The sequence below is a fragment of the Stenella coeruleoalba genome (assembly GCF_951394435.1).
Source record: "Stenella coeruleoalba genome assembly, chromosome: 21".
Taxonomy (NCBI): Eukaryota; Metazoa; Chordata; class Mammalia; order Artiodactyla; family Delphinidae; genus Stenella; species Stenella coeruleoalba.
Window position 1 is genome coordinate 26,687,573 of NC_137167.1, and position 12,048 is coordinate 26,699,620.

Sequence of the window (12,048 nt, forward strand, 5' to 3'; positions counted from 1 at the left end):
TCATACAACATTTCTCCTAATTCTCATGATTAAGTCACAGAATAAAATTTGGTCCTAAGTAACTATTTGAATGATCGATTCATATATAGACTCCGAAAGGAACACTTCAAACATTTCTATTAATATGCTGACGTATCACATGATCTCTAATAACCTGAGATGAACATACTAGGAGAACAATGGCACAAGTAGGTTTTCTCTCCGTGAATGTTAACTATGTTATCCACTGATCTTTGGTTTGGGGCAGTTTCTCAGACTTAAGTGCCTCGGTATCACCTGGAGGGCCTGGGAGCTACGGACTGGACCCCTCCCTCTTCTGCACTCCACCCTCCCCTGGCCCCCAGAGCCTCAGGTCCCGCGGGTCTGGATGGGATCTGGCTCAAGATTTGCATTTCAGCCGAACCCCAGGTGATGCTGCTGCTGGTTCCAGGGGATCAAACTTTGAGAAACAGGAGTTTAGGGAACTGAAAACAATCAAACGAACAAAAATAAGTTCCTCATTATTTCCCGGGCAGGTAAAACACTCCCCAGCTGCTGGAGAGTAGACAGGTCCCTGCCGACCTCGAGCAGGGGTCGCACTTACGGATGCACTCTGTCTGGATGCCGCTCCACGTCAGGTTCGCCAGGCAAGTTCGCGTCGTAGAACCTTGAACGTGGTAACCTTTTCTGCACCGGAAAAACACCATGCTTCCAACCTGCATGGGAAACCCAGTGAGGAACTGCTGAAACCAGGGGGGACCAAAACTTGGGTTTCTTATGGTGAGTCAGTGAGAACGACACACACGTGCAGTATATTCCAGTGTTCCGATATATTTGGCCCTACATGTCTATATGCCAGAAGATGTTACCTGAGCCTTCAAGGCCACATGTGAGTCCCAGTATAAAATGTGCTGGCTTTAACCTACGTCCTTGGCAGGGTGTACGAAGGCCATCAGGAAGGGGCCAGTGTGCATCAGGGCCAATCAAACGAGAACACTTTAAGTTTCAGGAAAAACAGGGAGAAGTGGCTGAAGAAAAAGGACTTTTATTCTAAATTATTCTAAATTATTAAAAGGACTTTTATTCTAAATTATTCTAAATTATTAAAAGGACTTTTATTCTAAATTAACAGGACTTTTATTCTAAATTAACAGAGTGCATATTTACCTCTGGCTTTCAAAGCCATCTGATCAGAGACCCTTGAAGTCACTAGATTACTTAAGATGGTTGAAACATTGTATTTCAAGCTTCATTACTTTCCATCTTTAGGTATTTCTCCAATATTCATGTTAATGTACTTTTTATTTAAAAAGTCAAATGAACATTGAAAATATTCAATATTGAGCATGCTAACCACTCTTAGAGTTATGAGAGATCATACAGAGAAGAGATACCATACAGGAACCCTAGACTATGGGGCCTGAACACATTTCCTTCTTCTGTTTTTGTCTCTAGAATTTAATACCATTCACCTATTCTATCAGGTCACCAAATGGGGTCTTTTTATTTGTAGCTCTTCAGTGGCAAGTCACCCTGCTTTGAGATTTGCTGTGTCAGTTCAGCAGACAAAAAATATAAAAATATGCCTGCTTTCAAATAGAAATTAATATAGCAGTTAATACTGTATAAATAAGATACATACAGTTATCTCAGTGTTGACAGTTCAAATAACAAGCAGAAATCCTCTCTGAATGGATTTTGTTTGGGCAAATGTAACTTGAATCAAATACGGTACATAAAAACATATGTTTAAGTATCAGTTTCCTTTCAACGTAGAGAAAAACATGGTGAAGTAAAAATGGAGAACCTCGTATCCTCTTGAGCTATTCTGTATTCCAAACTGTGGGGTACCGGGGTCCGGGCAGGTGTTGTGAGCAGGATCTGAAATTCACAATTAAAACAACAAGTTAGAGAACCAGATATGGTTATTACCAGGACTCTAACACTTTTACTAACAGGTCTCATGAAATTCAGAAGATTGTGTTTTGTCAAATGTGCAAGATGTTTTGCACAAAAGTTTAAAATTAAATTGCTCTTTTTGCCTTTTTTTCAGATATTTTCTTTAGATATTAATTTTTAGTGCTTTAGCAGACTCTGAATTGCTCTGTATATTATTTTCTATATCATCAGAATAAGCACATTCTTTTCCATTCTCTGGTTTAATTTTTCTCTACTGATGTATTGGTTGGTTAATAGTATATTATCCTCAATAATTATCTATTATGATCATTTTTTAAGGATTTAATTAATTACCATCTCCTTTGGCCATATATTACATTACTCCAAATGTCCTGAATTAATTTTCTTCAAGATTTCAAAATGAGGCGTATACTTAATGCTTAGAAACAGAAGCATACAGTAGACCAACACTGATGATTTTGCAAAAAATGCAGTATTTCAGCCGTCAGCGAGCACTTCAGCTTTACTACGGCTGCTCTCCACTGCTAGTGGGAAAACAAAATAGATAACTTCTTTTAAAAAGTATGTTTTCAAGAGAAACTAACATATCAGGGGAAGAAAAACATTTTTTTTAAGTTTTTCAGAAATAGCTACAGTAAAGCAATAGTTTAAACCAAGTGGCAGTAAACATTAACTAGAAAAGGCAGTGCTTCAATGAAATTATTTCTAACACTGTATTTTTTTTGGTTCCTGAATATGTATTTTTTCCTGAAAAAATCATTCATAAATTAATATACAAAAATGTACATACACATGAGTAAATAATGTAATGACAAAGGACTATTTTTTGTAAAAAGTGTTTTTTAAAACATCTTTAGATTTCAGTGCAAAAATGTACCCCTGGTACCTCTTAAGTGCCACAAGAGCAAACTCAAAAAAACGTATTAAGCAGATACGATTTAATTTCTTAGAAAACAACCAAGGATATAAATCATTAATTGCTTGCTACGCGTCTTGTGCTCAGGAGAGCTGGGCGAGCAGAATGACCCTGGCCATCACCTTGAGTCTGCAGGAGGAAAAGAGGCTCTGAGTGGAGAATGGAGGATTCAGGTCTCTGTACCGCTGATGGAGTGACTTTCGACCACTGTAATTTCTACCTGAACCCTTTCCATGAGACAGAGATTAGGTCTAAAAATGAGGGGTTAGGTCACATACAGAGTGTCTTCTGACTTGAAGTTTCATTTTCATGTTGGAAAGTCAACAGAGCACGAGTGTCCCTGCAGCCCTCTCTACCGTGGCCAGCGGTGCAGACAGTTTAGTGGGGGACAGGGGGACAGGAAAGCAAAGGCTCAGGTGTCCCTCTGGTGCCACAGCAATAGTGGCGCTTCTCTTCCCCCTAAAGAACGTGGCTGTTGGTTGAGATGGGCAGGAGATAGAGGGACTGGGGTAAGAGAACAGACTCTGGGAGCAATTTTTAAACGACTCGTAACATGAACTGCCAACTCAGTTGGCATGATTTAAGAGAGGCTGCCCATCAGTGTAGCTGATTAGCGCCTACGCAGAGCATTACCTATAAGAACGTTATCTATGTGCCCACAAATGGTCCAGTTTTAAAATGAAATGTCCTCATCCCCAAGCCCCTCAGGGCTGTCATGTCATCAGTACCGATGCAGGTGGGCTGTGTGCCACTCCACGTGCCATCCGCTTGGCAGACTCTCCGTGATGACCCCACCAGGATGAAGGGAGATCTGCACTGGAAGAAGACTTCAGATCTATAGGTGAAGCTTTTCCCACTGAGTCGTCCCTCAGCAGGCGTGCCCGGGTCTCCACAGAACACAGCTGTAGAAAACAACAGAGACGTCGGTTCGCATTCTGTGTCCCTGGATTAGCTTAACCTACTAAACTTGTTTAACTAGTTTCCATTAAATCTCTAGGTATCACTATTAAACCAACAAATGATGAAAAGAACAGAATCTGCCCTTGGGCAGTGGAGTCTCAAACTGGAATTTTTACCTATTGTAACGTGGCTATAAATCACGCAGGCTCTTTTCCTCAGACTGTAACCGAGGGTGTGCATGTTGGTGATTTGCAAATGAGACCGGGAGCCGGTTCTCCCAGAGGACTTACGCAGGCATTGGGGGACCTCTCCTTTCCACACGCCACGGCCTTCGCAGGAGAGGATGGCGGGGTGAGAGAGCTGGAAGCCCTGGGCGCAGCTGTAGCTCACACTGGCGCCCCAGCGTAAATCTGATCCTTCCACTTTCCCATCCTGAACTGGAGGAGGTTGACCACACATGACAGCTGTTTCCAGAGAACACATGGGATTCAACATTCTAGAGTTTCCACCACAACCCTAATGCACCAAAGACTAACATTTTCATTTTACCTGCGTTGCAAATGACATCTACAAAGGGCTGCATTTTTTAATAGAAGATTATTGAGAAAGTAAATCAAAATAATAAAACTTTTCTCCAATATTTCTTCATTAATTTAGATCAAGTCCATAAAAGCCAAGCAAAGTCAAAAGATATCACACTGTAAAAGCAAGTGTGGGATTAAACACAGCAGTCTCAATATGTATAAGACCAAGAAAGAAAGAAAGACTGCTGTTCGATTTGTGTCTTTTTATGTTCTTTACCAGAGACAAATCCAGTCAGAACGTGGTCCCATGACATGAGTACAGACTTCTGAATTTATATATACAGATGGTAAGAATTTCTCCCTCTATCTGTATTTTTTTCTTTATATAAAGATAGCATATAATTTCCAAAAGACATAGTCTGTTGATCCATTTGCTGAAGAATTAAAAACCAGTGACTGCATGGTTGAAGAAGATTCTGTAAGAAACCACTTGCCAGGGTTTTATCACAGTCTAGGAGCTTCGGGCCAGAACACGGTTCTCACAAGTGACTCCCCAGCTGGTGCTGGCGTCCACCGTTCCCACTCTAGCCGTTATTCTAAGATGCCTTGTCTAAAAGCTTCCCTGAAGATCCAAGCGCTCCTAGACTTTTCACATTGGAGGAGGTTTGCCAGTGACAGTCCAGGCAGCAGGAGGCAGCAGGAAGGAAGACTCACCTATATTCTCTCACCTGCAGTTTCTCATGGGCATTCGCACGCAAGAAAGACACACAGACCCAGAACCACTCATGCACAGCCGGAAGCTGGAAATGGGCCCTTCTCTTGCCATTCAACCTTCTCTCTGTCTATTCAGCAAATATTTCTGGAGAACCCCTATGTGAAGATCGGGGGCATGTGTCTCTAGACAGAAGACGTCAAGCGGCAAGGCCCCCGGGTGGGAGCGGTGACGAGTGACATGGTTCCACGGAGGGGAGGACGAGGGCGGCCAGTGGGAGAAGAGTTCAGGTGGAGAGAGAGGTCTCTTCTGCAAGGGCCTGGCTGGCCAGGGAAGTATTATTAACGCAACAGAGGGACAGAGACCCACACAAACATATGAAGTCCCAGGGACCTGACAATCTATGGACAAGTGCTATCGACAAGCTCACGTGGCCGCAACAGTCCCAACACGACTGTGTGAGCTTCACTACACATCCATGTAACACCTGCTCCACAGCAGCATCGTATCAATAACTGCAGATGGAAAGACGGGTGGAAGACAGGGGCCCTCACCCTCCAGCGGGAGGAAACCAGGGCGCGCCCAGAACCGCCCAGGCCAGGAGGGTTGGAAACACCGCCGTCAGGGTGCGGAGGTCTCACCTGAGCCTCACAACAAGCTCTACACAAACTACCTGTCCTTCAGAGCCCTCTGAGCACGGCGCCTTCCTCGCTAGGGCTTCCTGCTGCTCCAGCTCTCCACTCACGGTTTTTATCTGTCTGCCGTCTAATGAAGAGTCGGGCACCCCTTTTTAATACCCTCCCCTCTCCCATCCCCTCTGGCCCAGCTGACAAGAGCCCGCAGGCTCCCTCTGGTGTTGCTGCAGAGCCCTAACTGTGCAAATCCAGCCCCGGTACAGCTGTCCCCCCCTGCCCCCCTGCTTCCCTCAAGCCATGCAGACACCTTCCGCCCGCTCTGCTCTCCCTGGAAAGTCTGCTGTCCAAGTCGTAAATCTTTCCATACCATCTCCACACCATGTGGCATCGTTAGTCTCCGCATCCAAAGCCCACAGAACATCACGCACTGACAATCTCTGCCCCTCTTCTGCCTTATTTGATGACTGGCTTCTCTCTCTGACCTGACTCTACATCCCCATGGTAACAGTCCCTATCGTATCTGCCGCAGACTTAACACGGCCACGTTGGCCAAGAGAGCAAAGCTGGGGTTCACAGCACAGACTCCAGAGGAAGTGTGACTGCCAGTGAACCCTGATGTCTCCAAGCCCTGATCTGTGATCCTGAGCATTTACTAAAACCCTCTGTGAGTCAGTCTCCCGTCTGTAAAGCGGAGATTAAAGTATTAAGAAAATGAAGTGACTTAATATTTGCGAATGAGTTTACAAGAATGCCTGGCACATAGAAGGTCTACAAAGAGGCTTGCAAAATGAAATAAAACGTAACACAATAAAGACTTCTATATGCGTGAGTAGAACCACAGACCTTTGCAGGTAGGTTTGCTGTGATCCCACGCACTGTCTTTGGTGCAGCGGATAGTGGAGGACGTGGCAGGCTCCATGGTGTAGCCGGGGTTGCACTGGTAGCTGACCGTACTGTTGAAGGTGAAATCTGTCCCAAACTGGAGGCCATTTGCCGGCGTACCTGGATCTCCACAGCTTATAACTGGTAAGTGAAGAAAAAGAGTCGGAGAAACACATTATCATGAAATGACGTGTTCCTGGTTTCTATCGAAGTGACTCTCCTTAAGCTGCTATTCAGAGTGGTTAAGGCACGTGTTATTACAGCAATACCCCCCTCTCTCTGTTTGACAGTCTTACTGGCCGGCGGTCAGGAGGCTGCATGTTTGGAACCGCTCGTTTCTATCCCACTGGTGTGCGGGTGACAGCTGGCACCCATGTCCAGTCCTGGGTTAGGCGTGATGAGGGGTCACACCACAGAGTCAAGCACAGAGGTACAGGCTGAGATCAGAGAACCAAGCACCTGTCCCGTTTCCCTCAGACTAACTGGTCTACAGAGAGAACAAACCTTGACTTTCTTGGACCTCAGTTTTACAATATCCAACCCAACCAGCCATGCAAAGCACTTTCAACCATATAAATAAGAAAGTGAAGAAAAATCTAAAAGTGTTTAATAATTGGCCATAATATCAAACATATGTATGATATGATATAATCCTGTTTTCTCTATGGATTAAAAAATCAGTACAACACTATAAAATCAATTTATTTTCTCTGTCAGGTAGATGTCACTGTGATGCCCTGGACCCACCAGGACAGCAGGCCACTCACGTGTGCAGTCGGGGGCTGTACCCGTCCAGGTCCCGTTGGCGGTGCAGTGCCGCGTGGTCAGCCCCGAGGTCCTGTAGCCGTCCCAGCAGGCGTAGACCACGGAGCTGGAGAACAGGACGCCGTCGCTGCTGACGATCATGCCATGGGTGGGCGTCCCCGGGTTCCCACAGGACACGGCTGTGAGGGAACAAAACCGGGCCGTACAGAGAGACCCGTCACCACGCGAGGAACCTGAGAGGCCAAAGGCCATCGGGGTAGCAGACTGCTCATTTATTCCAAAAATCACAGGACACGTAACCATGGGAAACTTTTCCCACATATTTTACTCTAAGACTCATGCCATTCTCTTAGGGATGAGTTACAAATGTGCAAGCTACATGTTTGTATCGTCTTTTCTAAAACGCATTACTTCCAAACAGATTAAAAGATGAGTTAAAGCACTGACAATTCAAAACCATGGTAGTCTGAGATTTAACATGTTTATAACAAACAGTAAAATTATCATGCTCTTTTAAAGAGTCTGTATGATACTAGTGACTCAGAATTGTCTCCCTCTTGCAATAGCTGAGTTAAAAAACCTGGGCAAATCAGGTCATATTTTACATCTCCAGGACAATTCATTTTAAAAAATAAGGGAGGCCTGAGAAATACGAATGACTACACTTAAACTGTTCTGTGAAACGGTCTCCTCAGTGTTCCCCAGTCTACGGGCAGCTGTGTTAACCGGCTTCGGAATGGCTGCACCTTACATCTCTCTCCAGACGACTGCAATGCCATGTACAGGCATGAAGACTTCAGCTAATGCTGGGCGGTGTAACAGATCTACACTCTGAGTATCTGTCATGTGTATTCCTTCGTCAGTGAACAAGGAGACTCAGCAGCTGCTGGGTGTGTATCAAGGTGAAGATTTTAATCCATAACAGGTTTTTTGCCTTTTTCAGTCAAACCCATTTACCATAAAGACAGTTATTTTTCCTCCTTAGCCTCCCACAATAATGCACAACAGGCAGACGTACAAAGAATGTGAATTTTAATAACCACAATGTATCATGAGTTCTTTTTCTGAGAATGACCAAAGTATTTGCAAATACTCTTGCCTATTTAATTGCTCCACTTTCAAATCTAGCCTTGAGAATAAAGACACACTCTTCCTAAAAATGTGAAAGAAAACAGATTGCAAAGTAAAAGCCACTATAATGGAAGTTTAGGGAATTCCCTATCATATTATGTTAAAAAATGCACATACTCTCAGGTTGGACTAGATCTTGTTTGACAAATAAAAAGCACACATGCTGGTGCTTCTATGCCTGTGCCCACGTAGGACATAACTTATCAATTATAACCCTCTTCCCTGATGAGTCTGGGTTTTGGACTAACAATCCCTTCGAACACAGATTGTTCAGTAGTTTCTTGGTTGGCATTTGAGATGAGCTATAGTTATCAATCTTGAAGCAGAGGATATCTAACATTCTCTAAAGCTCAAAAGTTCTTTGATGGCTGTGACATAAATAAAAATTTCACATTGCAAAAATCCAAGCTGTTGGCCTATTCAAGACAATTCCTCATCCATTCAACAAATACTGATTCATCATTTCCTGTGCACAGTTACTGCACACATGTATGAGTGCAAGCCTGACAAAGCAAAGAATTATATTGATCTAATTCATAACAAAAGACACCTGGGTATATCATTATATTTTATTCTAATCATATCTGCTATTAAAATCTATGTAGCAATTTTCAAAAGTGATCTGTGAAGGACTAATGCTAAACTAAAGCAGGTCACTGTTGAAAACATATTCAACTTAATATATTGTCAGTGAAAGAATGTCCATCATAATAATGACATCCTAATGTTTATAAAGTTCCCTCAAATATTGTATCCTATAAAATCAAATTCATGGTTAACTTTTTTTTTCCTGACAGGGACACTTTCACTGATGGCTTTGCCTATGAAAATGAGGGTTAGAAAACAGAGTCAACATAGCTGTTTTTACATCAAGGTCTTAATGTTGTAAGACATACGGGGACTATATCACTAAAGCAAAACAAGAGATTAAATGTAGGGTCACTAAAAGGAAGACAAGATTTCTTTTAAAATTACAAGTTAAAATTTCTTTTAAAATACATCATTTTTAAAGTACATTTGGTTAATGTGATTCCTTTTGGTAAAAGATTATTTTCTTTTTTATCAATTTATAATAAAATAGCATTATACTTATTCCAGATGCACTTTATTGTTCATAGATATCAGTACCATTCACTTAGCATGCTGTATTAGGAAGATTGCTGTTAAATTGAGTCAAATAGTTATAGGTTTGACTCTCTGATCATACAAGTTAAGTAAATGTTAGTGATCAATTCAAGTTCTCAACATGTAGTGTCTTCACTGTAAAATGGGTATAAGAAAGATAATTGCTCCCTGTTGTTGTAAGATTACACATACCAAGTGTAAAACGCCTAGTAAACAATCTGGTAGATTAGTAGTAGTACTAGTATTGTTATTTTCATTATCATCATTTCAATCCCATTTTAGTCCATTACCTGAATAAAAGGTCAACTTTATCATAATCTCGTGGCAAAGAGGATTAAGAGTTGCCTAATGCAACTAACCCCAAAGATGTAGTTATATTTAAGCAACTTGGTAAGATATGTCCATTTGAAAAGTAAGTCAATGAGCCTGTGATTAAAAGATGAGGTTGCTAACAAAAGAAAACATGGCTTAAAGTGATGAAAATATATTATAAATTTAAGTTCTTTGATGTTGAAGAATTTTTAAAACATTTTTCTTTTGTGATGCATGACTCCTCCTCTTTATAATTTATTGCAATATCCATCAGGAGCTCATGTTTTTAACAGATTCAGAGAAGGTAAATTATCAGGAGGGAGGTGACCTCGGTTAGGGGATTGAATATATAGGTCATGGCTAACCTTTGTGGCAATGAAAAAGTCACTGATAACCCCATTTTCTACAAAAAAGAATATGTGCCCCAAAGATACGGACCTACGATAACAAGGGAGAAAAAACATAAAGCAACAGATTCTCCAAAAAAGTTTTAAGACCTCTACATGTGGAGAGGGGGAGTGGGAAGGGGAGTTAGTCATATATCCTACCCATCATTTGTTGTTTTAGCCAGTGTAACACATACTATTAATTAATTATGCAGCTTCCCATGATAGCTGTACAATGCAATTTGGAAGTAGCCAGTTTTGTGGGGCATATCTGAGAAATATTTTTAGTATTGAAACATTTTAGTAACTCAACTTTCTGTATACAGATTTTAAGGTCCAAGTTTATAAGGATTTTATAGGAACCCTTTGAATTTCTGACTTTTGATAAACTAAATGCTATTTAAAGAGTACTTTGTATAGTCTAAGTACATCATGAAATGAAGTCCAATTAAGCTCCCCTAATCAAATAAATGAATTCCTTTATGTTTTGCTGGAATAAAGCTCATAGTGTCATATCCCAGCAACAAAGTGAGATTTGTATGGAAAACATTACTCACTCTCAACCACTTTAATTTTTTCACTTTTAAATTTGCAATAAAGTGCTTGAGATAAACCCAATATAGAATGTACAGTCTCAAGTAAATGACCATCCCTAATAGCACAGAATGTATCTAAGGGAGGTTTGTTGAGCCTTGGAAGCTATATTTCCCCACCAAATTTGGTTAACTTTTAACCAGTATTTTTTCAAATAATTTTCTGCACCATTCTCTCCTTCTCTTCTAGAACCCAATTACAAGTACATTAAACTGCTTGATATTATCCAATAGGAAATTATCGTGCTGGGATTCTTCTTCTCCATCTTCTTTCCCTCTGTTTTTCAGATTGGATAATTTTCACTGACCTGTATGCAAGTTAACTGATCCTTCTGACATTTTTCATCTGCTAAGTTGATCCAGAAAACTTTTTATCAGATAATGTACTTTTCATTTCCAGAGTTTCCATTTGATTCTCTTTCATTATTTTCATTTCTCTGTTGAGATTCCCTGTTTCAATTCAATTTACTGTAAAGTCTTGAACATATTTTTAATAGCTTATTTAAATCCTTATTGTGTTTTTCAACATTTGGGTCATCTCAGGATCAGATTCTATCCCTATTGTTTGTTTAGTTGGTTGGTTGGTTGGTTGGTTGGTTGGACTGTGGGTCATATTGTCCTGGGTTGTGCCGATGCAGTAACTGTTTATCGTATGCTGGACATTGTGAATGAACTACTGCATGGAGCATGTCATTCCTTTAAAAGATGTTGGCTTTGCTCTGGTGGGCTTTTGAAGTAGTTATAGATCTTCTGGGTCTTGTCATCAGGTTTATTCTGTTAGCGGAGAGCTAGTTAGTCTGAGTCCTAACATGATTTGCTCTTAGTTCTAGCCTGTCCCCCTGATTTTAGGGAGTGGTACCTATTCACAATGTATGGGCTCTCTAGGCCTCCAAGAAGCATCCTGCGTGTACAGTGTCTCTCAGTACGGTATGACTTCTACTATCACAGGTCTGCTCTCCGCTAAGAAGGTCTGTGCATCACTGAGTCTCACGCGTGCTTGTCGGCCCAGCCCTCAGCTGAGCCACCTGTGAACACGCCTACAGAATTCTGGGGCCCTCCCATTGTCAGCTCCCTCTTCCTGGATTCTCGTTTCTGCAAATTCCATTTCAGTAACCTAAAACAATTTCTACCTCATCACCTCACCAAGTCACTGTGCCACCTGGGTTCTGCTTCCCAGCTTCCCAGCAAGAAAAATGCACAGAGTGACAGAGGGGTTATGGAGCTCACCTTATTTATTTTCTCCTAAGGAACACAGTCACGCCCTGTCT

At 41.7% G+C, this 12,048-nt stretch overlaps 1 protein-coding gene across 1 annotated transcript in view; it reads right to left on the reverse strand.

Moving 5' to 3' along the window:
* CSMD1 (CUB and Sushi multiple domains 1) overlaps positions 1-12,048 on the reverse strand; it is a gene marked incomplete at its 3' end in the record, with an annotated part of 609,346 nt that overhangs the window by 9,921 nt on the left and 587,377 nt on the right. Inside the window, exons 54-59 of the mRNA XM_079909493.1 lie at positions 7,236-7,412; positions 6,430-6,609; positions 4,006-4,179; positions 3,544-3,717; positions 1,787-1,860; positions 584-695 (exon numbers count right to left, since the gene is read on the reverse strand). Coding sequence (XP_079765619.1) covers positions 584-695; positions 1,787-1,860; positions 3,544-3,717; positions 4,006-4,179; positions 6,430-6,609; positions 7,236-7,412 — 891 coding nt within the window. The remainder of the gene's footprint in view (positions 1-583; positions 696-1,786; positions 1,861-3,543; positions 3,718-4,005; positions 4,180-6,429; positions 6,610-7,235; positions 7,413-12,048) is intronic.